Source organism: Macaca nemestrina, chromosome 1 (genome assembly GCF_043159975.1).
Source record: "Macaca nemestrina isolate mMacNem1 chromosome 1, mMacNem.hap1, whole genome shotgun sequence".
In the NCBI taxonomy this organism is placed as follows: Eukaryota; Metazoa; Chordata; class Mammalia; order Primates; family Cercopithecidae; genus Macaca; species Macaca nemestrina.
In genome coordinates, this window is record NC_092125.1 from 209204853 (window position 1) to 209231700 (window position 26848).

General features: G+C 38.5%; 1 protein-coding gene across 2 annotated transcripts in view; it reads right to left on the bottom strand.

Annotated features, from left to right (window-relative positions):
* Positions 1-272: 272 nt before the first annotated feature.
* LOC105494457 (chloride intracellular channel 4) overlaps positions 273-26848 on the bottom strand; it is a 98213-nt gene continuing 71637 nt past the window's right edge. For both annotated transcript variants that reach the window (XM_011762883.3, XM_011762884.3), the window contains 3 exons: positions 14943-15049; positions 4861-5042; positions 273-4143 (listed from right to left, as the gene is read on the bottom strand). In XM_011762883.3, coding sequence (XP_011761185.1) covers positions 3979-4143; positions 4861-5042; positions 14943-15049 — 454 coding nt within the window. In that variant the 3' untranslated portion in view covers positions 273-3978. The remainder of the gene's footprint in view (positions 4144-4860; positions 5043-14942; positions 15050-26848) is intronic.

Consider the following 26848-nt stretch of genomic DNA (forward strand, 5'->3'; position numbering starts at 1 on the left):
CTAGCTGTGAAAGTAGCTGGATAGTAGCTGTGATAGAGGGCAACCTTGTCTTATTCTTGACTTTAACGATATAGCTTCTATTTCATTTGCTATAGGTTCTCAATAAAAGTCTTTATCAGGTTAAAAAAAAGTTACCTATTTTGCTAAGAATGAGTAACATGAATATTTTAATCAAGTTATTTTCTGTACCTATTGAAATGATCTTATGGTTTTTTTCCTTTAACGTATTAAATGTGCTGAATCACCCATAGAAAAAAAAAGTAGTCTCAAAACACTTTTACCCCAAGTTGTTGTTTATTTTCATGAGGGGGGAAAAAAGAATCCTTTATGATAGTGAAAATATACTTTATTTTTAATACCATAGCTGCCAGCAATATACTGGTGTTGATGTTCCAAAGAGAAAAGAAAATACATGCATCCTATAATAAGCTTTCATTTGCCTGTTCCAGAAATTCTAAAGAAAATACTCCAATTCTGTTCAACATGATGGCTTGAGGAGCTGAAATTTTTCCATGATAAAAATATACTTTGTGTGGCCCAAACCTTGACTATTTATAAAGGATGGAGTTTTTAAAAGCCCACATATATCAATAATGAATGCTCCCCTCTCTTTGAATTAAATGCTTAATTCAAATTAATGCAAGAAATTGATGAATCATTAAATGATGAACTTTGTATCAAAATGTTCATGAAAAAATACATTTCGATTTCCTCTCCATTTTTACTTTGTAGTTATTTTCTAAATGGGTTTAAGTACACAGAAATCAATGCTATCTAAATGCAACTCCGGAGAGATTCAAAACACAACAGAAATAAAGCTAACGTGCCTAAATCCTAGAGTTGATCCACTTAGTGTAAGAATAAATGTCAGAAATCTCTTAATTGTATACAGATTGCTCAAGGATTTAAAGATAAATTGTGAAAGCCAAAATTACCAAGAAATAAAATCTTATTTGAATTTTATCATAAAAGTTAACAGTCCTAGTAAAAGACAACAGAACTGTACAGAATATCTGCATCTACATCAAAAAAAAGGGAAGTTTTATCAGCTAGAATAGAGAGCTTTCCAACTGTTGAATACAAAAATTTCTCAGAATCTCTTGGAAAACAGATCCATTCAGACTCCAATCTCCTCACTGAAGTAAAACACAAAAGGTGTTTAAATGAAGGGGAATGGATTCACTAGTTGTAAAAATAAAATCAGATTTTTCCATTATGTCAATTCATATACTGCATGACCTGTCTACTATGAAAACTTTTATGTCCCAAATTTCTCAAGATTTTAAACTATGCTCTTTCCACAAACATACAATGGGGTTAAAGCATGTTGCTGGATCGTCCTTTTTACTAGCTAGCTTTTGTCCATTTACCAATTTCCATTTCATTTGACTAACTTCCCTGATAAAGTGGTATCTGTCTTTCTACAGAGAAAAATAATTCTGTCTTCATCAAAATCACAATAGACATGCCTTCCTCGAATTTAGAGGGATGGCCAAGTGTAATCACTGGGTTAATAAAAACAGGAGAATATCCAAAATGAAAATATTTGAGTTTCAAAATGAATTTTCATCACCATATTTTGAAGAATGGAGCTCTCTGTTAGCCCTCCACCGTGCACCACTTGGTCCACTGTTCACTGGAAAGAACAAATCTTACTGCTCTTGAATCTTTTTTATACTTTAAGCTATGAGGCAAGGTTCAGTATCACCAGAATGAATGCCAAGTTGCCACTATTTAAAAAGTAGGTGGCCGGGCGCGGTGGCTCAAGCCTGTAATCCCAGCACTTTGGGAGGCCGAGACGGGCGGATCACGAGGTCAGGAGATCGAGACCATCCTGGCTAACACGGTGAAACCCCGTCTCTACTAAAAATACAAAAAACTAGCCGGGCGAGGTGGCGGGCGCCTGTAGTCCCAGCTACTCGGGAGGCTGAGGCAGGAGAATGGCGTAAACCTGGGAGGCGGAGCTTGCAGTGAGCTGAGATCTGGCCACTGCACTCCAGCCCGGGCTACAGAGCAAGACTCCGTCTCAAAAAAAAAAAAAAAAAAAAAAAAAAAGTAGGTGAAGAGTGATAATGCCTGCCTGTGTACTGGTGCAGATGGGACACTTTCACCCACTAAAACCACTGCAAAATAATTTCTCAATAGATAACTGACTAGTGCTTCTTCCTTGAACCAGATAAATCATACAATATTTAATTACCAAAAAAAAAAAAAAAAAGCGGGTACTCAAAACTTTTGATAAGCAATAAAGAGTTTTAAGAAAGGTATGGTAAAGAATCTCCCTAAGCCAAATGGATAGGACATGGAGATTTTCTTATCTTTCATACTAAGCTAATTAATGATAGGTTCAAAAAATGCAGGACACTTATAAAAAGCTGCTTCCATAAAGCCAGTGCTCACTAAATGTTAGCATATCAAAGTGGGAGAAACACTGCCCTTTTAAAGCAATAAACTTAAAATTTCAAGAAACAGCCTATGAGAAATAGCATTTCCTATACAAATTAAGTATAAAAAAATTACCAAAAATGTATTATAGTCACAATCACAGTCTTTGGAGTAGTACTTAGAAAGTCTGGTTTTGTTTTTGTCTTTTAAAAAAGAGTAAATACATAGCAAAGTTTTATTTTCGGCAAGTTCATCCTCCCTTGTTAGAGCACAAATAATTCCTGGTTTAGGACTTCAATTTTAAAATACCCCAAAAAACAAAACAAAAACATGCAGACTGCTAGTCCTCAACATGGCTATTGGAAAATTTAACTCCAGGAAATGCAATGAGTGAGATCAGGCAAAACTACAGTAAAGACACACTCACCATAATTATAACTTAGTCCCAAAGGAATGAACAATCCTCTATACAAGGTAAATGGGGTGAACTGAGAAAGTTGGTGACCTGTGTTTTATCTTTTTTTTATATAGGACGGATAATGCATTCTTTAGGTCATCTACATTAAATGTACTTTAGAAATAAAAATTCACTTGATATTTTGACAAACCCGCCCTTCATTCCTTAGGTTAATTTCTGTGTTAATTTTTACATTACTAATCATTGTACTGCTATAGCTAAATCAACTAAAAATCAGTTTATGTAGTGTTGCTCAAAAGTTGTACAAATAGCAAGCTCTATGATTACCTAAAAACAAGCTTTTTAAAATAAAGAAAGCAATAATGTTCCAAATGAATGGCACAGGGCAAAACACATATAATAAACATATTTAGACACAGTATCAGGTGCTCATCAATTTCTCTTATAAAGATAAAATGCTTGAGGAAGGTCTTGAGAAAACCCTCACTCCCTCTAAATTTTAGCTTCTACATGGTGTCAGATGTTACAATTGGTATGAAGGATAAATACTTTTAGGCAAAAGTAAAAATCTATCTACAAAGCAATATAGCAAAATCTGTAGTGACTTTTGTAGAAAGCTCTCTTCTCTGGTGGTAATAGTCGTTAGTACATATCCTGGATAGACTAAATTGAAACAGTATTTCTGATACAGTAGCAATCCTTTCCTATACTTTTACTAAATATTACAAAATTCCAAAAAAAACATAAATATTCCTTGTACCATGCATTATGCACCAGTTTGGGGCTGCCTGATAAAGTCGTGGCTACTATTTTAACAATTAAACATTGCACCTCAAAAGTTCTGCCATCTGTACACAGTGAATGGACACAACGGTGAGGGCTCCTGAGAGATGGCAAGCTACCTCTAAAGTGAAAAGTTTGTGGTGGAGTGTCTCCAAATTAAAGAGAGGGGAACCCGGGTAGAGAAGATAGGCAGGGTAAAACGATTTTAAAATAATACTGCTTTGGAGTGTACATTTTAAGATAACTACTATACCTTGTCTATCCTTGATCCTAATCTTTAATAACTGCATGTTCGTGCAAAATACAATTTCTGCTCTGTAAGAAGGAGTAGCCTGTTAGGAAAGCATATTCTTAGGGGAAGACATGAAGACATCTCTTTTATGAACGCAATTTTACTTGGTGAGTCTTTTGGCTACATCACTATATGCTATTTCAACCTCCTTATCACTGGGACAGGTATTGGTGAACTCATCCCTACTGTATGCATTAGTTAGGTATCTCCAGATGCCGGTCATGTCTTTTGGAATATCAAAGTTGCGATATTTTTTGGCCACCACCTGAAATACAAAGAGATCAAAAGTTAACAGACTTATTTTCCATGTCTTGCAAGCTAGACACATCTCAGATTTGGGAGCAAATAATTAATGCTCTAAATCTTTGAGAACTGCTTCTATTTGAAAAGAAGTCATTCTAACCAGTTTTAAATAATGACCAAGACTGCAAGCTACACCAGGGATTTAGAAGTGTGACAGTGACTGCAAATAACTGCCTTGGACACCCAGAAAGACAGCCAAGTATAATCACTGGAAAATACTTCACAACACACATACACTATTTTACATCTGTTTTTGTTATCTTAGGTCTTTATTTACAACTAGTGCTTATTGTTATTCTATTTAACAATGTGTCCAGCCCAGTGTCTCATATAATAAATGCTCAATACTTTTTGCCTTGAATAGAGAAAGCCAGGTGTGATCACAGAACAGAATTTGACAACAGAAGTCAGTGTGGCAAACTCCAATTCAAAGTCATGCATGATATCTTTGAATTTTTATGCAGTCACAGAAAAAAAAATTCATCTTTCTTATATTCCTCAATTTTAAGACATAATTTTCCATTTAACTAACTCTAGGGTGTTTCAACTATTGCCTAAACAGCATTGAGTTAAACAACTAGTCATATAAGATCAGAAATGTTTTGAGCACAAAGGAAATGCCATGTTAGTAAATACAATACAAGGCAATGGCAATGCGACATCACCCCCTCAGACCTACCTTGACAATATGCAGTTTGGGCAGCAGGTTGCAATCAGCTAATGTCATTTCATTGCCATCCAGAAATTTACGTGTAGAAAACTTAATGTCCTCCATACTATTTTCATCAATTTCATCAGGGAGAGGAGAATTCAGATATTCATCTAGTTTCTGCAGGGTTTTCAGGAGACCCCTCTCCAGTGCTTGGGGGGGATAAAAAAGGAAAAAGTGAGAATACTGTAAGAAAGAAAACCACTCAAGTCCACATGTAGAAGCATGACTCTTTGAGTCAGTAACTAGTGTTTACTCTGACACAAGGTACTGAGAACAATACAGACAAGGCCCCTGCTCTCCTAGAGCTTAATTATGTGATAGGGTGGGGGATGAAACAAGTTTGTTCAGGTAAAAGTATAAATAAGCATAATAATGTCAAACAGTGGTGTTTGTGAAAACTTGCTAACAACAGGCCGGACGCGGGGGCTCACGCCTATAATCCCAGCACTTTGGGAGGCTGAGGCAGGCGGACCATGAGATTAGGAGATCGAGACCATGGTGAAACCCTGTCTCTACTAAAAATACAAAAATTTAGCCAGGTGTAGTGGCAGGTGCCTGTAGTCCCAGCTACTCGGGAGGCTGAGGCAGGAGAATGGCATGAACCCAGGAGGCAGAGCCTGCAGTGAGCCAAGATAGGACCACTGCACTCCAGCCTGGGTGAAAGAGCGAGAATCCGTCTCAAAAAAAAAACTTGCTAACAACTACATGTCCCACACATGAACACAAATGCTCCAACACATTTGACATTTAAACTGGAAAAATGGATGAGAAAAGGCAAGCACATTAATTCAAATCTAGAGATTAAAAAATCTTAGAGACAGATTATTGCCCTCATTTTTAATTCCTGCTCCCCCAGGAATATTTTGATTTATCAGCAAGAAATGTGTTAAGAAATACCAATTCAAACAATCCAAACAGAAAACCTGGGATTTTCAAAACTGTCTTATAATTCACAGGAAGCCAAGAATAGCATTATCTTACACAAAAAACACAAAGGTCAAAGAGTTCAATTTTCAATACTGAACTAGGAGCCTCTTTAACCAAATAGATTAAGATGCTCTGATTGTCATGATTCAGATTATCATGATTCTGATTGTCAAGATTCAGAAGAAAGGATAATAGAAGATCTGTCTGTTATTATTCCGTATTTTTGATGGCATTCATTAACGTGGGACAGAGCACCACTGTATATCTGGAAAGTCAAGGTTAGTGGCCCTCAGCAGAAAGGGGGTGCGAATGTCATTAAAAATATGGAGTAACAACAGACAGACCTTCTATTATCCTTTCTTATCCTTTACTTCCAATCCACCTTCCCCCTCACTCTCAGAATAGATGAACTTACACAGATGACTGTGGTAACTGGTCACAAAAGAAAGTTAAATATCATGAGGTGGCAAACCATGTAGTTTTAAGTCTGAATTCAGTTGTGTCCTTTAAGGAAAAAGGTAAAGGCTTACATGCTGCATCTTAGATATTTTACCAGCAATGTACATATGTCCTAACCCCAAACCTCTTCTTCCAAACTGCAGCCACCCACTCAGCCTTTGGTCCCTTCATGGTAGTCCAGGTAACACATGGTAGTCTTAGTTAGGTAAGGGGCTACAGGCATAAAAAGGAATGAATAGATTTTAGGAGATAAAAACTAACAGAGTTCAGAAACCAAAGTGAATATGGAGAAAGGGGGGAAGATGCATTCGACAAAATATAATTGAGCCCCTACTACATGCCAAGTCTTATTCTAAGTCTTGTTAAATTCACTGTTGAATAAAGCGTAATAGGTTCCTATCCTCAGAGAGTTTAGATCTTGGGGACAGAGGGTAGTATAGAGAAGCTGGTCAAGAAAGTAAAGACTCCCAGGGTGAATGCTGGTGTCAGTTACTGAACCATTTACCTTCCCAAGGAGAAACAGATTTAGGGGCTATGGAGATGAGTTCAGTTAACATGCTGAGTTTGAGGTGCCTGTAAGACATGTGAATAGAGATGTCCAATAGACAGACAAATACGGTTTCAAGTGTCACAAACTAAGCTGGAGTAATGTGTTTAGAAGTTATGAGAAAATAAATGAACACTGAAACCATGGAGTAAAGGATAAGTAGAAGGCCTAGAGAAAGCCCTAAGGAACATCATTTAAAGGATAGGTAGGAGGAAGAGCCTGTGGAGAAGACGGAGTTTCACCATGTTAGCCAGGCTAATCTCGAACTCCTGACCTGAAGTGATCCGCCTGCCCTCGTCCTCCCAAAGTGCTGGGATTACAGGCGTGAGTCACAGCAACCGGCCAGATTTTTGAATTTTTAAACAATCTTCCATTCCTGAGAAATCCAACGTGGTTGTATTACCTTTTGTTATGTTGCTAGATTTGGCATATTTTGTTTCAGACTTTTGTATCTATATTTGAGAAAGACTGGCTTGAAATTGTCCTTTCTTTTGATGTTCTTATATGATTTTGGTATCAAGGCTCCCTGCCCTCAAAAAGCAAGTTAGAAAGTATTCCCTCTTTTTTGTTCCCTGGAAAAGTATATGCAAGTATGACCTTCCTTCCTCCAATGCTTGGAAGAGTTCAACAGTGAAGCCAAATTATAAGAAATTTAAACGATATAAGAATATTCACATACTTAATTCCTCCTTGTGTCAATTTTGTTACACTGTACTTTCTGTAAATTTCTCCAATGTTTTCAAAATTATAAGCATAAATTTTTTCATAATATCCTCCAAAAATCACTTTAATGGAACATCTGTAGCAATCCTCCTTTTCATTCCTAATATTGGTTTTTGCTGTCTTCTCTCACTTTTCTTGATTTTCCTTGTCAAGGACTTATCAATTTTTTTTATTTGTTAGATTTTTCAAAGAACTAGCTTTTAGCTTCCTTGTTCAATGTCATGTTTGTTTTCTACTTCCTTATATTCTGTTCTTTAGTATTTCTAATTTTTACTTCACCAATATTGAGCTCTTTTCTTTTCTAATATAGGCTTTTGGAAATATACAATTCCCTCTAAGCACGGTTTGAGCCATATCTCACAAATGTAGACATTCTGTATTTTCATCCCTTTATTCTTTTTCAATCTGTGGATTATTTAGAAATATGCTAGTTAATTTTCAAACATGTAGAAACTTTCTAGCTGTAGCTTTTGTTTTTTCATTTTTGAGACAAGGTTTCACTCCTGTCACCCAGTCTGGGGTGCAATGGCATGCTCTCAGCTCATTGCAACCTCCATCTCCTGGGCTCACGCGATCCTCCCACCTCAGCCTCCTGAGTAGCTGGGACTATAGGCACATGCCACTGCACCTGTCAAGTTTTTTTATTTTTTGTAGACAAAGGGTTTAGCTATGTTGCCGAAGTTGGTCTTGAACTCCTGAGCTCAAGTGATCCATCCACCTCAGCCTGCCAAAGTGCTGAGATTACAGCCGTGAACCACTGTGCCCAGTTCTAGCTGTACTTTTGTTATTGATATCTATCATATTTTCTTTGATTGAGAAACATTCCACATGTTTTCAATTTTTTGGAAAAATTTTTAGCTTTGTTTTATGGCCCAGCTTTACCATCAATTTTGTTCCATGTGCATTTGAAAAACAAAAGTATATTCTGAAGTACAGTGAGATATGTATATACATATATGAGATTAAATTTGTTCACTGTATTGTTCAATTTTGTCTTCTCATTGTTTTCCTTTTGCGGTTGGTTCTAACAGTTACTAAGGAGGTAAGTTAAGATCCCACTGTGACTGCGGATTAGTCTCTCTCTCTTAGTTCTGTCAGTTTGGCTTTTATTTTCAGGCTAGTTATTTGGTAACACAAATTTAGAATTATTTTATCTTCCTGGTAGATTAACCTTTTTAAATCAGTCTGGAACATGTTTCATTATCTCATAATGCTTCTTTCCTTAAAGTCTACTTGATCCAATGTCAGTGTGGCTTTGTCAGCTTTCTTTAGGTTAGTATTTACACTATTGCATTTTTAGCTTTCCTGGATCCACATTTCATTTATGTATGTGTTTCAGATAGATAGATATAGATAGATAGATAGATAGATAGATAGATAGATAGATAGATAGATAGATAGATAGATAGATAGATAGAGTCTTGCACATAAGCAACATTGTTTTTAATCCAGTTGGTAAACTTTGTTTTTTCTTTGGAATATTTAAACAATGTATATTCAATGTCATTACTAAAAACTCTGGTTTAAATCTGCCATATACTTCTTATTTGTCCACCTGTTCTGTGTTCTTTTCTTCTCTCCTACCTTCCTATGGATTACATTTTTAAAAATTATTCCTCTATTTCCACCTCTGTTAGCTTACTATACATCCTTTTCTAGTTTTTGTTTCCCTGACTCATTAAAGTTTAATTATAACTGTTGCCACTTCCAGGATAATGCAAAGAACTTGGAACTCCATTAACCTCCTTTCTGTCCTATATGGTACTATTGTTATATATTTAATTCTTTTTACAAATTAATTAGTTTATTTATTTATTTATTTATAGACAGAGTCTCATACTCTGTCGCCCAGGCTGGAGTACAGAGGTGCAATCTCAGCTCACTGCAACCTCTGCCTCTGGGTTTCAAGTGAATCTCCCACCTCAGCTTCCTGAGTAGCTGGGATTACAGGTGTGTGCCACCACGCCTGGCTGATTTTTGTAGTTTTAAGTAGAGATGGGGTTATGCCATGTTGGTCAGGCTGGTCTTGAACTCCTGGCTTCAAGCGATTCACCTGCCTTGGCCTCCCCAAGTGCTGAGATTACAGGCGTGAGCCACTGTGCCTGACCTGGTAATATTTTTTACTTAGGTAAATATCAAACAAATTAGAATGTGTTACCTAAGTGATAAGTGACAAGGTCAAAGATCTACCCACTTTATTATTAAATGATAATGCTAGCCATAGTCATGATCAAGTTAGCTTATTTCTTAGAGGAAACATAACCAGCAGAGGGCACTGGAACCCAGTAAAATGAAGTTGAGACATTAGCAGAGCTCAGCTGAAACTACAGAAGTGACAGAGAAACAAGCCACTTAAAAGATCAAAAACACAAAACAATAAACAAACTTTTATTAATTACATTCAGGCCAGCATAATGCATATAGTTAGCTGAAATGTAGTTTATAAATTAACAAGAGAATACAATGTCAGAAACAGCTAGGTCAGTAAGAATTCCAGGAAATGATGAAACACATTTTATGGTTATATTTAAAAGGAAAAGAGAAAAAGGAGAGAGCAGAATCTCAAGGTTGTAAAACAAGATTTAATATGCTTTTTATTAAAGGCAGTGAATGCATGGCCGGGCACGGTGGTTCACACCTGTAATCTCAGTACTTTGGGAAGCCAAGGCAGGTAGATCATCTGAGGTCAGCAGTTCAAGACCTGCCTGGCCAACATGATAAGACCTCGTATCTACTAAAAATACAAAACTTAACCAGGCATGGTGGTGCACACCTGTAGTCCCCGCTACTCAGGAGGCTGAGGCAGGAGAATCACTTGAACCCGGGAGGTGGAGGTTGCAGTGAGCCGAGATCATGCCAGTGCACTCCAACCTGGGCGACACAGCAAGACTCTCTCTTAAACAAAACAAACAAAAAACGACGACAAAAAAAGCAGTGAATGCAGAACAAGAACATATTAGAGTACAAGGACTAGTTCTTTGACCAGATTACAATGAATAGAATCAGTCCATGGGGAGGATAATGTTGCCTGAAATCAAACACTGAATTATTGTCTCAAATGCTATTTGAGTGTTCTGACAAGTTTTTGAGCAAATGTTTAACCTTGGACCTGCCGTAAATTAATGTTTTTCCTGAATTTTATATATATATAAATAAAATATCCTAAATTTACAAAGTTTATAACACATAGTATTCCTCAGTGCAAGGCACAGTTGTTCATGCCTGTAATCTCAGGGAGATAATCTAGGGAGGCCAAGCTGGGTGGATTGCTTGAGTCGAGGGGGTCAAGACCAGCCTGGGAAACGTGGCGAAACCTTGTCTCATTTAAATACATTTTTTAAAGTCTAGCATAACATTACAATGACTCTTTTTTCTATAATTTTGGACTTAGCAAAGCACTTTTGATGAAGTTGAATTGCTATACCTGACTAGAGTGTTAGTAATTTTTCATAGTTAAGAATGTCATAACAAAGATATATTAATGAAAACAAAGAATGATGAATTACTTTGATACAATTATATTTATCAACGTAAGGTATGACCAATAAAACAGATGCAAACAGAGCTATCAAAAAGTACTAAATAGCACCATTCAATAAACACAATACAGTTTTCAAGACTAATCATCACAAAGGAGTATGTAAAGAAAAAGAAAATGCCAAAATTAACCACTAGAAGGCAGTAGCAAGCCATCACAAAGTAGCTCCCTGTCTGTAGATAATAAGTAGCACTATTATTCTCCAATACCCTTGATGTAGTAATGCTGGTATCTCTAAGAAGCTATTTCAAAAGCTCTCAAAAAATTATTAAGTGCAACAGAGCAACACAATCAGTTTAAAATTAATTATGAAAGTCAAAACACCCTTTTTTGTCTAAGAGAACACAGTAAAATTAGAAAGATTAACACACACCAGTGTCCAAAGTGTAGGGAAATGAATACTTTCATGTTTGTGGGAATATAAACTGGTATAGACTTTTAGAGAACAATTTAGCAAAATAGAGCAAAATTTAAAATGCACAAACTTCTTGAACTATTTGGAATCTAGCTCAAGGACATTCACCAGCAGCACTGTTTATTATAATGAAGAAAAAAAAAAAAACTTGAGACAATCTAGATGTCTATCAACATGGAAATGGCTAAATGAAAATCCATATTATAAAATACAAAGCAGAATTTCTAAAAATAGAGGTAGATCTATATTTTGATATAGTAACTGCATAATGTATGTACACAATACATATTTACAGAAATGTTTGCAAAATTACATAGAAAAAAAGGACATTAAATTGTTGAGGTCATGTAATACGATTAAAGAGGGGCAATTAAGTTTTATTAAATTTATTTCTATACCATTTTAACTTTTTCAGCAAGCATGTATTCTCTGTTGTTACATGATTTGAATGTGCAAAATTCAAGGCAGAAAACATTAAATGTAACAAGAGCATTTCTGTTATTGAAAAACAAGATAATTTACAATGACTACAACAAAGACTAAAAATTATAAGCACTGACATGGATAAAACTATATTTTCAAGCTACCTACCACAGTCTTAATAAAGGGTAACCTTATACAAACAAGTTTTAAGGCTAAGTTACACATCAATGGAAAACAGAAAGAGGTAATGGGTATTTAAAGATAATTTAATATACAATGCAGGCTTACTGCTACAATAATGCACAACCATCCTCTGACTTACAACACTTTTCCAGAGAGAAAGGCAGGAGTTGCGGGGAGAGGAGAAGGGAGAGGATCCTGAATAAAAAGGAACTAATCAGGACCTCTAGATTCCTTGCCTCCATCTAAAAATAGGAATTTGGACATCATGAAATATGCCTCAGAGTACATCCAACAACGCTAAGTTCACTTCTCTCTTGTGAGTATTATAAATACCAATGACTAGTTACAGTTGGGACCTTGGCCAATTACATAAATTAATACCACCACAGAACTTAAAAAAAAAAAGTAGGAGATCTAGGGACAGGTCATGCTTAACACATCCCCACAAAAGAAATTACCCATGAACTTCTCTTTGAATGCCTAAATGGTTACATAAACTTTTACTCCCAATCAACTTGAACATGTTACCAAAATAATTATATATGTGTTATCTATCATCAGTGTCTCCCTTTATTCTTTACATTTTACTTTTTACTTCATACTCCAACCTAACCACTAGTCCTTCTATTTCAGTTTCACTAGCCCAAAACTGTAGCATTCAGGCATCAAATCCCTGACTTAGAATTAAGTCCTAAAAGGTTTAAAATTGTCTAAACATATTGGATTTTGAAAATATTTAATAGGTGGTAAAACTAATCAGACTTGTCTACTCTGATTTACACCATGTAAAATGACAAATCCATCTTTGTGTGAATTGTCAGCATTTGGGTGGGGGTTGGGGGAAATAAAAAGGTGAATCACTAATTTCCTAGGATTACTAAAGCCTTTTGATTGCACTAAACAGATGTGAGACCTGCAGCAAACATACATAAGGAGGGCCCATTAAGTTCCAAAGTGATTTGAAATATTATTTTCTAAAGTATCATGGCCTCAACAGGTCCCTGTGGAGAGAAGTTGCTTGGCAACTGGAACTTTTATTTTCCAGTAGGTAATTCAATATAAAGCCTTCTAGATTATGTACCATGTATTATATTATGTTGTTTGTTCTTATTAGTTACAGCACTCTGAGCACATGAAGAGTAGGTGGCTACTTAAGATAGTAACAAATTGATAGGGAAAAAATAGAATACAAAGTTATACTTAAATGAGTCACTTTCTAACCTTTTTATTCCCCCCCAACCCCGCCCCATCCTCATCCCTCAAAGCAGAAGCAAACACATTTTATTCCTTTCTCCTCCTCACCAAGTGTCAGAAGAAATTTAACCACCCTCCAACTCCCAAAAAACCACACAGAAAAATACAAACATAACCGTAACTAAGATTGTTCCAAGAAGTATGCAGCAGGAGCATCTGGGTATAAAAGGGTAATTTTATGAAAAGAACAGTTAGCTTGCATGAAGGAAGGGCAGAACAGAAAAGACACTGTCTGTGGAAAGGAGGGGCTCCAACATAATCACTTACTTAATGTATAAATTGCTTAGACAGAAACATTAGTCAGGGAAAAAAAAAAAAGCCAATTACTAAAGAAAATTGCTTCCAAACCATGGCAGCTACCGCAATACATTATTAACAGATACAAGCCAGACCTAAGCACTAACATTTTTCCCTTTTTTCCCTTCACTGTAGAAAAACATTTCATGCAGTATTATTCCAAAAATCAAGAGCAAAAAACATTGGAATTCAATACTATTATTATAAAGTGCTGCAATTTTAAAATTTAGTAATAAAAAATAGCCTGAATAGCTTGGGAATTTGCCTACTGAAATAACATAAGGAAATTAGGAAGTATTTCACTTTTTTATACGACATTTATTCTTGTTTAACTAGCACTGACATTTTCCCCTTTGGTATTCTTGTTCCTTTGCTGACATAAACTTCTCAAAAGAACCCCACTCAAGCTAGGAAACTATCTGAAACTATGATAAATATTTTTAGGAGCTAGCATTTTTGGTTATTGGGTTACTTTCAAATAAACACTAATGTGTGCTACACAGTTTTCCCCAGAAGAGAAGAACTATGCTTAACATCCCGAAGAGAAGAGAAAATGAAATTACTGAATGCTGTAGTTAAGACAAGGTTCATTGAATGGAACCTCTTGCAAAGAGACCTCCCTACACTATACATCCATTTGGTAAATAAGATAATAAAAATAGTGTCCTTTAATAAATAAAAGAAAATTGTATCTGTACTACCTAAACAATTCTCACCATGAAAACATGACTTGAAAATGAAATTCCAGCTTGAAGATGCAGATAAATTTGGAAGGATAGTATGTCTAATTACCCTCTTAGAGCAACTCCAAAAATTGCTCTTTAAGGGTAATTAGCAAAAACAACAACAACAAAACCCTCAGACTGACTTTAGGCTGCAGGCTCTCAACAATAAACATTTAGTTTTAATTTAAATTAAGCTCGACCAATCTATGCTAAACCACCACAACCACACAATCCACTGTTTCTGATGCACCATTAATTCTTTGCCTAGCTCCCCTCACAGTAACTTCTCAAAATAATATGAGATCAACTTCATTCAAGAAGCATTTTATCACACACTTAACTATATACTGTGCTACTAGCTAGAAACATGGAAAACAGCAACATAGGGACTTACTCCAGTTTACCATCCAATTTCTGACCAACCCTGAAAGACAGTTTTTATTACTTACGGGAATGGCTGGACTCTAAAGTATTCATTTATAATCACTGTCATAGTAACAGCTTGTTGTTGTTTGGGGTTTTTTTTTTGCAGTGTTAATTCAATTTTTTGTTTTTTACCTTCATTAGCCTCTGGCCTTGAATTCTTGATATATGCAGAGAATTTGGCAAAGATGTCCATTCCAGCAGTATTTGATTCTGGGTGTTTTGGTGAAAGCTTTAAGTACCTAAACAGAAAAAGTGATACGGATTATAGATCCTTCAAATATGAATTAGCATAAGTTCTCTCAAACCACCGTGCTAGCAGTTACTAGACGTCTTTTAATAGTTAGTACTATAAGAAATACCATCATTTGTTTTCTATGGTATTTTTAAAAAGTGTTTTTTCCTTAGGAGACAGAGCTCTGATGTTTTTGTTCACATATTAATATTCTTGGCAACCACAGGGCATGTGCACTCCACCTCCATCTGATAAATTAGAATGCTGGGGAAACAGTTGACTTGTTCAGAGATTTGTGCCAGGCCAACGGGAGGCTTGGAATGAGATTGCTAGAGCAGTGCTGTCCAAGAGAACTTTCTGTGATGATGGAAATGTTCTCTATCTTCATTGTCCAATACAGTAGCCACTAGTGTCATGTACCTATTTGAATATGAATTTAAATTAATCACAAATAAAATTAAAACTTCACTTCCTCAGTTGCACTAGTCACATTTCAAGTGCTCAGTAGTCACCAGACAGCACAGCTCACGTGCCTTCTCAAACAGCAGTGCCAACCAGATCCTTAGTATGCCCTGCACTAAACCAGCCAGAGAACCCCAAAGGCAGGAAAAGCGCCTAGGCTGGTCAAGCATCATGATCATCCATAGCAGGTTAAGCACAAAAACAGTAGGAGGCGGATCAACCGCTTAAAACCTACACCTGGGATTTCCCAAAACCTCACTTATATTACACATTCCCTAGAATATTTATGAGGGTAGCACTGAACAACAAAAAACTAAGATGTCAGAAAGCACGCTGACAAGTGTTCTATTGTGTTGTCACATTTTTCTACTTTTAGAACAGACGTAATACACCAGCTTTCTAAAACACACACACAAATACATTTTTCACATGTTTAGATTCAAAACACACATACTCTGTGTATATTTCTTCTTCAAACTGGAAAATATATGAAAAGGCTCAATTATTCATCTTCCCCTTAGCAGGACTCATGTCAGCCCCAGGAGTCAGGGCTAGAAGAATTCAGATTCTTAACCCCATATTAGGGAAGATTAATCAGCTTGAAGGTCCTGCAAAACGTCACTAGAAAATGGACTTGGGAGCAATAAGACTTTAGAAAGAACTTAACAGTGTACTAATTATTTCAATTCATTTATTTGGACAGATTGTCTTGCCAGCTTTCTTTAAAAACGAAGGGGATATAGTTTTCGAAATTTAGTTCAGTTGCAAGTTGTGTTTCAGCTTTTATATTCATGTATCTTCCATTTACTATTTTGGATTCAGGAAGAGATGTATCTTCTAAGTATTGGACAGAGTACTATATTGGCAAGGAAGATGTAAAGTATCTATGAACACCTATATGCTCAAGACATCTTTCTTTTTAATAGGTCTACCTAGTCTCTAGATAGCTCTCATTTTTTAAGCTTAAAGATTTATCTTATAAACACAATTATTTACATAAAGTTTTTCTATAAAAAATTACAGTGAGTTTCACCTGAATTTAGATATCTATATCTATCTAGACATACATTAACCGCACATCCCCAACTATAGAACCCTTTACCCTCTCCATTTTCTTTGTTTCTGCCTGAGCAGAAACAGTTAATCACAGATCCACCATCCCTGGATTTCCTCTGACTATAAAAACAAGCCTCCAGTTTAAATGTTTGTACTGCTTGTAATACAGGACCATCACTGACTCATTTCAAACAAAAAACAGCGCAGTGAACATAGTGCCTTTTCAATACATCTATGTCTTCCTGTAGCCAAGTTGCCCAAATTCTCCTTTTCCCCAACCACTATTTAGCTGTACCTATTTGCACTAATGAAGTAAGTCTCACAGTTCTCAAAATAATTTACAGGAAAAGGCAGGCTTGAATTACAGATCATTTATATATTCATCATTCATATATACAGTGTAATTCTTACAACATGCCCTGTTGTCCCTCTGAGATGAATTACTAATTTTGTACGTGTGTGTGTGTGAGAGAGAGAGAGAGAGAGAAAGAGAGACAGAGAGAGAGAGAGAGAGACAGGGTCTCCCTCTGTCACCCAGGGTGGAGTGCAGTGGCAGGAGCAGCCTCAACCTCCTGGACTCAAGCAATCCTCCCACCTTGGCCTCCTGAGTAGCTGGGACTACAGGCATGTGCCACCACACTTGGCTAGCTTTTTGTATTTTTTGTAGAGATGCAGTTTCACCATGTTGCCCAGGCTAGTGTTGAACTCCTGGGCTCAAGTGATCCTCCTGCCTCAGCCTCCCAAAGTGCTGGGATTACAGGCCTGAGTCACTGCACCCAGCCTGTACTATTAATTTAATGCGCAGAATAGTAGAGCTATAAGAGAATGTTCACCTCAGATCTCTCATTTAACCTAAAAGGAAATTATGTTCCAGAAAGTTTACACACTTGGCCCCCAAATCACTCAGCTAATTAAAAGTATTGACAAACTAGGCCAGGCACAGTGACTCACGCCGGTAATCCCAGCACTTTGGGAGGCCAAGGCGGGTGGATCAATTGAGGTCAGGAGCTCAAGACCAGCCTGGCCAACATGGCGAAACCCTGTCTCTACTAAAAATACAAAAATTAGCCAGGCATGGTGGCGGGCGCCTGTAATCCCAGCTTCTTAGGAGTCTGAGGCAGAAGAATTGCCTGAGACCAGGAAGCAGAGGTTGCAGTGAGCAGAGATTGCGCCACTGCACTCAGCCTGGGCGACAAAGCGAGACTCCATCTCAAAAAAAAAAGTACTGATGAACTAAAACTGAAATCTCCTGTCCCCAGGTCTAGTGTTTTTGTTTGTTTGTTTGTTTCTATTACAGATCAGATTTTCTCTAAAAGATAAATCAAATTCTAAACCAGTAGTTTCAAAATCAACTTTTTTCCATCTTCCCCAAACTTTACATTGTAATTTATGCATTATTATTAGCTTTAGTAAACAGCTTGATCAAGCAATGGTTTTCAATTATTGTGAGAACTTATTTTAACATTTAGCAAAAGGGAGGCAAGTAATAAAAGACCAAGTGTCAATGACAGAACAGACATGAGCACCCAGGGTATTTAGACTTTCAGATTAGTCCTTAATTCTGCTTACATCACAGACTTTTAATAGTAGACTAGCTGGCTGGGCGCAGTGGCTCACGCCTGTAATCCCACCACTTTGGGAGGCCGAGGTGGGCGGATCACAAGGTCAGGAGTTTGAGACCAGCCTGGCCAACAGAGTGAAACCCTGTCTCTACTAAAAATACAAAAATTAGCCGGGCGTGGTGGCATATACCTGTAGTCCCAGCCACTCGGGAGGCTGAGGCAGAAGAATCGCTTGAACCCAGGAGGTAGAGGCTGCAGTGAGCCGAGATCGCCCCACTGCATACCAGCCCAGGTGATAGTGTGAGACTTTGTCTCAGGAAAAAAAAAAAAAGGTAGACTAGCTAAGAATGTTTCTATGCTTTTAGGAAAGATCTCAGGCATTTTCTCCTTTCTGGTGTAAATGTAAAAATGAAGGCTGATTAGCCTTGTAAATTCCTTTTTTGTATGTCTCTCTCTCTCTTTTTTTTTTTTGAGACAGAGTTTTGTTCATATTGCCCAGGCTAGAGTACAGTGGCACAATCTCAGCTCACTGCAACCTCCTCCTTCCAGTTTCAAGCGATTCTCCTAAGCCTCCCAAGTCGCTGGGATTACAGGCACCCGCCACCACGTCCAGCTAATATTTTTGTATTTTTAGTAGAGACAGGGTTTCACCATGTTGGTCAGGCTGGTCTCAAACTGCCGACCTCATGATCCGCCGTGCCCAGACTGTATGTCTCATTTTTTAAAAAGGCTTAATAACATTTTATAGCATGCTCCTCCAAATTTATCTAGCTTCCTCCTATTTTATCTTTTTATCAGTAAGTTAGCTAAGTATCTAGGCTGTTTCAGTTAAAAATCCAAGTTTCAAAGTTTTTTAGCAAAGTGGTTTCTTCATTCAAGCAAGAACAAAAATACTTTCCCCGGGACAAGAAGAGAAAGTTCACTTTAAAACCTATAGTTACATATACCAGTAAGTTATTTAATTTGAGCTTTTCATTAGCCTCTCAATGTTAAGCAACTCTAGAGTAGACAATTGCCTGTATTTATATTTGTCATGATTAAATCAGGAAGTGTTCACAAAAAACCACTCAGTTCTCAGTACATCACATGCCAAAAACATATAATTAGAAATGCCAGATTCCAGTCTACCAGCCTGCACAGTTCTTCTCCCTTTTCTCCTCATCCTATTTAGAAACAAAAGTCTTATAAGCAGAGCCTGAAGAAGACTAGTAATAAAGACCTGCGACCTCCTTGTTCTGAAAGGAAAAGGCAGTGAGACAGAATGGTCCCTGGGTGCGCCCTAGAACAATATAGCACAACAGAGGAAAGGAAAATAAATGCAGCTTGTGATCCCAGAAACCCTTCCTCCTCCCACTCATCCCCTAGAAACAATTCTGCATGATGAAAATTATGCTAATTAATTAGCATTTCACATTCTGGGTCCATAGAGCCCAATAAAAAGAAGGCATTCCCACTTCAAACATGCTGTTTCAATGCATACAAATAAATAAAAATTCATCAGAAGAATTAAGATTCACCTCCTTTTTCAAAGAATTTACTGAATTAAGTAAGGGCGGGCACTGTGGCTCACACCTGTAATCCCAGCACTCTGGGAGGCCAAGGTGGTCGGATCACTTGAAGTCAGGAGTTCCAAACCAGCCTGGACAACATTGTGAAACCCTGTCTCTACTAAAAATACAAAAATTAGCCGGGCATGGTGGTGCACACCTGTAATCCCAGCTACTCGGGAGGCTGAGGCAAGAGAATCGCTTCAACCTGGGAGGCGGAGGTTGCAGTGAGCCAAGAAGGCACCACTGCACTTCAACCTGGGCAACACAGCAAGGTTCTGTCTCCAAAAAAAACAAAAAAACAAACAAACAAAGAAGAATTCATTGGATTAAGTTTAATAACCACCTTTGGTCCCACTTGCTCACAGTCAAGTAAACTATCTTTGATTTCTCTCCTACCTTTCCTCTAAACTTGAGCTAGCTTTCAATTTTGTACTCATTAAAGCACAATCCCAATTAAAGACTTAACATTTTCCCTCTTTCACAAAAGCCAAACCCAATAAAATGAGAAGCAGAAAGCAGAGAACAGATGAAACACAGATTTCTGAAGTCATATTGATGTGGCTTCAAAAGTATCCCTGCTCTGCTACCATTAACTGTGAAACCTTGGACAAATTATTTGGATTACATCTTCAGTTTCTTCACAAAGTCTTTGTGAGGATTAACAGAGATAATCCACAAAATAACCCACAAAGCACAATGCATGACGCATAATTAGCACTTGAGTGTTATTAATAACAGCACCAGGATAAGCAACATCAAAAACAATCCTTGGTCAGGCACGGTGGCTCACGCCCGTAATCCCAGCACTTTGGGAGGCTGAGGCAGGCAGATGGCTTGAGCCCAGGAGTTCAAGGCCACAGCTTGGGTAACATGGCGAGACCCTGTTCTCAGACACCAATTGAAAGTGATCTTACTCTCTACAAAAAAATACAAACATTAGCTGGGCTTGATGATGTGCACCTGTAGTCCCAGCTACTCAAGAGGCTGAGGGAGGAAGATTATAAGCCTGGGAGGTGGAGGCTACCATGAGGTAAGATTACACCACTGCATTCTAGTCTGGGTGGACAGAGCAAGGAGCAAGACCCTGTCTCTAAACAAAAACAAAACAAAACAAAAAAGACACAAAGTAGTAGTAAAAATTTTTACTCCTACAGGGGATTTGGCACATTGTGAACATTTATAACACAAAGATTCCCATGTATTTAAACTGAATGAAAAAGACCATCTCTGGTTACAGTGTTTCTATGAATATGCTCAAATATAATGGGGCTGGAATTTTTATATAAAAAAGCAATATGAAAATGTTTATTTTCAAGGTCTAATTTAAAGCGATGATGTCTTACAGGGCATTACGTGCTAAGAATCCAGAATATTCCATATTAACTCTACTATTTCTCTTAATGTCACTTTCCCTCAGAGGGAAATGAGAAGGAATAATGAAAATTCTTTTTTTTCCTTCTTTTTTTTTGAGACAGGGTCTTGCTGTATCGCACAGGCTGGAATACAGTGGCATGATCTCAGCTCACTGCAACCTCTGCCTCCCAGGCCCAAGCAATCCTCCCACCTCAGACTCCCCAGTACCTGGGACTACAGGTATGTGCCACCACACCCAGCTAATTTTTGTATTTTTTGTAGAGACTGGGTTTCATCATGTTGCCCAGGCTGGTCTTGAACTCCTGAGCTCAAGCCATCCACCCGCTGTGGTTTCCCAAAGTGCTGGGATTACAGGCATGAGCCACCATGCCCAGCCGAAAAGTCTTCATTGTTGTTCTTGAAGGATATAAGAGAATATGAGGAAATGTCCATTTAACTAAAGTCATACGTATGTTATCAGCACACTAATTTTAAAAACTTAAAAATACTTGGAAGAATTCATATAATAAGCACTTCAGACAATGCTTTAAAACAAAAGTTCCCTTCATACAGAATGAATAATAATTCAAACTGCTTGCTTCTCCATTTATAATTTCATGTTGATACAATGATCTACAGTGACACAAGAGGAAGACCATTTTCAATTAGTGTCTGAGAGCAAGTTGGCAAATATGGAACTTATCTCAGAGCTGACACTTTTAAGATTAAAAAAGGGTCAGGCATGACAGCTTACATCTGTAATCCCAGCAATCTGGGAGACTGAGGCAGGAGGATTGATTGAGCCCATGAGTTTGAGACCAACTTGGGTAACACAGCAAGACCCCATCTCTACAAAAATTTTTAAAACTTAGCGGGACATGATGGCACACACCTGTACTCCCAGCTCCTCAGGGGAACTGCTCGAGTCTAGGAGGTTGAGGCTGCGGTGAGCCATAATGACACCACTCCACTCCAGCCTGGGCAACAGAGCAAGACCATGTCAAAAAAAAAAAAAAAAAAAAAAAAAAAAACAGACAAAAAAGGGGATCCAGAAGTGGGACATAGTGGTGCCTGCCTGTGGTCCCACTTATTTGGAAGGGTGAGGCAGGAAGATCATCCTACACAGGAGCCTAGGAGTTTGAGGCTGCAGCGAGCCAAGACAGCACTACTGCACTCCAGCCTGGGTGACAGTACAAGACATTGTCTGATGTTTTCTTGTTTTTGTTTTTAAAGTACGGCTGGGAGTGGTGGCTCATGCCTGTAATCCCAGCACTTTGGGAGGCTGAGGCGGGCAGGTCACAAAGTCAGGAGTTCAACAGCAGCTTGGCCAATATGGTGAAACCCCGTCTCTACTAAAACTACAAAAAAAAAATTAGCCAGGCGTGGTGGCAGGTGCCTGTAATCCCAGCTACTCGAGAGACTGAAGCAGGAGAATTGCCTGAACCCAGGAGGCGGAGGTTGCAGTGAGCCGAGATTGCACCACTGCACTCCAGCCTGGGCGACAGAGTGAGACTCCATCTCAAAAAAAAAAAAAAAAAAAAAAAGTTATGGCCAGGCGCGGTGGCTCATGCCTACAATCCCAGCACTCTGGGAGGCCGAGGCGGGTGAATCACCTGAGGTCAGGAGTTCGAGACCAGCCTGGCCACATAGTGAAATCCCGTCTCTACTAAAATTACAAAAAATCAGCTGGGCGTGGTGGTGGACGCCTGCAATTCCAGCTACTTGGGAGGCTGAGGCAGGAGAATCTCTTGAACCTGAGAGGCAGAGGTTGCAGTGAGCCAAGATTGCGCCATTGCACTCCAGGCTGGGCAACAAGAGTGAAACTCCATCTCAAAAAAAAAAAAAAAAAGTTATTTCCACTAAGTTGAATGCATGTTCATAATAGTACCCTATTAAGAGATATAAAGCTTCCATTTATATTCACAAATATCCTAGCTTTGATTTATTGGCATTCTAATTATATGCATGGCCTGGAGGAAAAATGAAGATATAGTTTTCTTAATGTTAGTCTGGAGATACTTTACTAGGGATGAAAGGAAAGTTAAGACTCCTGGGAAGGTAGAGATAAAAAGAAGCTCCAGGCTCTTAGAAGGGCAGGAAGGATAGTAGAGGATAGGCTTTTAGAATTTTAGTAGAAAAAAGAATTAAGAAAATAAAATATTAGGCTTAGCACAAGATTGTTAACCAGAGAGCAATTCTGCTCACAACAGATGAGAAGCTAGTTATAGACAGAGGCATTGTTGTTCATCAGCCTTCCTGCCTACCATCCCAACCATGCACATCACAGTTCAGCCACTCTCCCAAACATACGTATATTATTAATTATAATATACATTACATACTATTTATGTGTAGTATGTGTATAATATATATGTTTATACTATGTATTTAAAATGACTCTTCTGCTGTGGAACACCTGTCACTCCTTTGTTCAACTGCTGAACATCTTTTTATTTTTTAAAATTAAGACAGTTCAAGCGCTAACTCTTCTCTAAAGCCTTTCCTGATTCCATTCACTTTCCGGTCCCACCACCATAACCACCTCTCCACCCATACTTGACTGTACTTGAGGGCAAGAACTGTGTTTTATTTACTAATATATTCACAGTGCTTTGTAGTCCATTAACCCTTTGCAGAATGAATAAATCAATAAATAAATGAATGGATCAATACTGAGTAACTGGGCCAGGCGCAGTGGCTCACACCTGTAATCCCAGCACTTTGAGAGGCCGAGGTGGGCGGATACCTTGAGGTCAGGATTTCGAGACCAGCCTGGCCAACATGGTGGAACCCCATCATTTAGTGGAGATGACATAGGGACAAAGTTTGAGTGGTCCAGATAATCAAACCAGCCATAGCATTCCCTTAAGCCAAAGCCTGATCCAGAGCAAGGCCCTAACTTGCTTCAGTTCTGTCAAGGTAGAGAGAGGTGACAAAGCTACAGAAGCAAAGTTTGAAGGTAGCAGAGGTTGGTTCGTGAGGTTTAAGTAAAGAGGCCATCTTCGTAACATAAAAGTAAAACATGAAGCAGAAAATGCTTATGCAGAAGCTGCATGCAGCCAGTTATCTAGAAGATCTAGCTGATCTATCTAGATCTTCCTTCATCACCTTCATCAGATGATCTATCTAGAAAATCAGATCTACCTTCATCAATGATCTATCTAGAATTGATCTTCTAGATAGAAGACCATTTTCAATTAGTGTCTGAGAGCAAGTTGGCAAATATGGAACTTATCTCAGAGCTGACACTTTTAAAACTAAAAAGGAGCCAGGCATGACAGATTACATCTGTAATCCCAGCAATTTGGGAGACTGAGGCAGGAGGATTGATTGAGCCCATGAGTTTGAGACCAACCTGGGTAACACAGCAAGACTCCAACTCTACAAAAATTTTTAAAAACTTAGCTGGGCATGGTGGCACACACCTGTACTCCCAGCTCCTCAGGGGAATTACTCGAGCCTAGGAGGTCAAGGCGGAGGGCAATGAGCCATAATCGCACCACTGCACTCCAGCCTGGGCAACAGAGCAAGACCATGTCAAAAAAAAAAACAGACAAAAAAGGGGATCCAGAAGTGGGTCATAGTGGTGCATGCCTGTGGTCCCACCTATTTGGAAGGCTGAGGCAGGAGGATCATCCTACGCAGGAGCCTAGGAGTTAGAGGCTGCAGTGAGCCAAGACAGCACTACTGCACTCCAGCCCCTGGGTGACAGTACAACACATTGTCTTTTTTTTTTTCTTAAAAAAAAGAAAAAAAAAAAGTATGGCTGGGCGCGGTGGCTCATGCCTGTAATCCCAGCACTTTGGGAGGCCGAGGCAGGCAGGTCACAAGGTCAGGAGTTCAAGAGCAGCTTGGCCAATATGGTGAAACCCCATCTCTACTAAAACTACAAAAAAAAAAATTAGCCGGGCGTGGTGGCAGGTGCCTGTAATCCCAGCTACTCGAGAGACTGAGGCAGGAGAATCGCCTGAACCCAGGAGGCGGAGGTTGCAGTGAGCCGAGATTGTGCCACTATACTCCAGCCTGGGCGACAGAGTCAGACTCCGTCCCCCCCAAAAAAAAGTATGGCCAGGCACAGTGGCTCATGCCTGTAATCCCAGCACTCTGGGTGGCCGAGGTGGGTGAATCACCTGAGGTCAGGAGTTCGAGACCAGCCTGTCCAAATGGTGAAATCCCGTCTCTACTAAAAATACAAAAAATTAGCTGGGCGTGGTGGTAGACGCCTGTAATTCCAGCTACTTGGGAGGCTGAGGCAGGAGAATCTCTTGAACCTGAGAGGCAGAGGTTGCAGTGAGCCAAGATTGTGCCATTGCACTACAGCCTGAGCAACAAGAGTGAAACCCTGTCTCAAAAAAAAAGTTATTTCCACTAAGTTGAATGCATGTTCATAATAGTACTCTATTAAGAGATGTAAAGCTTCAATTTATATTCACAAATATCCTAACTTTGATTTACTGGCATTCTAATTATATGCATGGCCTGGAGGAAAAAATCAAGATATGGTTTTCTTAGTGTTGGTCTGGAGATACTTTACTAGGGATGAAAGGAAGGTTAGGACTTCTGGGAAGGTAGAAATAAATGATCAATGATCTATCTAGAATTGATCTTCTAGATAGATCATTGATGAAGGCGGCTACACTAAACAGATTTTTAATGCAGACAAAACCTTCTATTGAAAGAAGATGTCATCTATGATTTTCATAGCTACAGAGGAAAACTCAATGTCTGGTTTCAAATCTTCAAAGGACAGGCTGAGTCTGTTAGAGTCTAATGCAGCTGCTGACATTAGGTTGAAACCCATGCTCATCTTCCATTCCAAAATTTGCAGAACCCTTAAGAATTATACTGAAGCTACTCTGCACATGCTCTATAAATGGAACAATAAAAAAAACCCTGGATAATGGCACATCCATCTGTTCACAGTGTGGTTTACTAAATATTTTAAGCCCACTGTTGAGCGCCACTGCCCAGGAAAAAAAGATTCCTTTCTAAATATTACCACTCATTGACAATGCACTAGTCACCCCAGAACTCTGATAGCAGTATACAGGGAGATCATGGTTGTTTTCATGCCTGCTAACACAACATCCATTCTGCAGTCCATAAATTAAGGAGTAATTTTGACTTTAAAGTCTGATTATTTAATAAACACATTTCAAAAGGCCATAGAAAGTGATTCCTCTGATGGATCTGAGCAAAGCAAACTGACCTGGAAAGGATTTACCATTCTAGATGCAATTAAGAACATTCAGCTGGGCCTGGTGGCTCATACCTGTAATCCCAGCACTCTGGGAGGCCGAGATAGGCGGATCACCTGAGGCTAGGAGTTCAAGACCAGCCTGGCCAAAATGGCAAAACCCCATCTCTACTAAAAAATACAAAGAAATTAGGTGGGTATGGCAGCAAGCACCTGTAATCCCAGCTACTCGGGAGGCTGAGGCAGAAGAATCGCTTAAACCTGGGAGGCGGAGGTTGCGGTGAGCTAAGATTGCACCACTGCACTCCAGCCTGGGTGGTAAGAACAAAAACTCCGTCCAAAAAAAAAACAAAAACAAATATTCATGATTCATGGGAGGAGGTCAAAATAGCAACAATAACAGGAGTTTGGAGGAAGTGGATTCTAACCCTCATGGATGACATTCACAGGTTCAAGATGTCAGTGGAGGGAGGAACTACGTATGTGTTGAAAATAGCAAGAGAACTAGAATTAGAAGTGGAGCCTGAAAATGTAATCGAATTGTTCTACCTTCATAATAAAATTTGAAACGATGAGGAGTTGCTTCTTATGAATGAGCAAAGAAAATGGTTTCTTGAGATAGAATC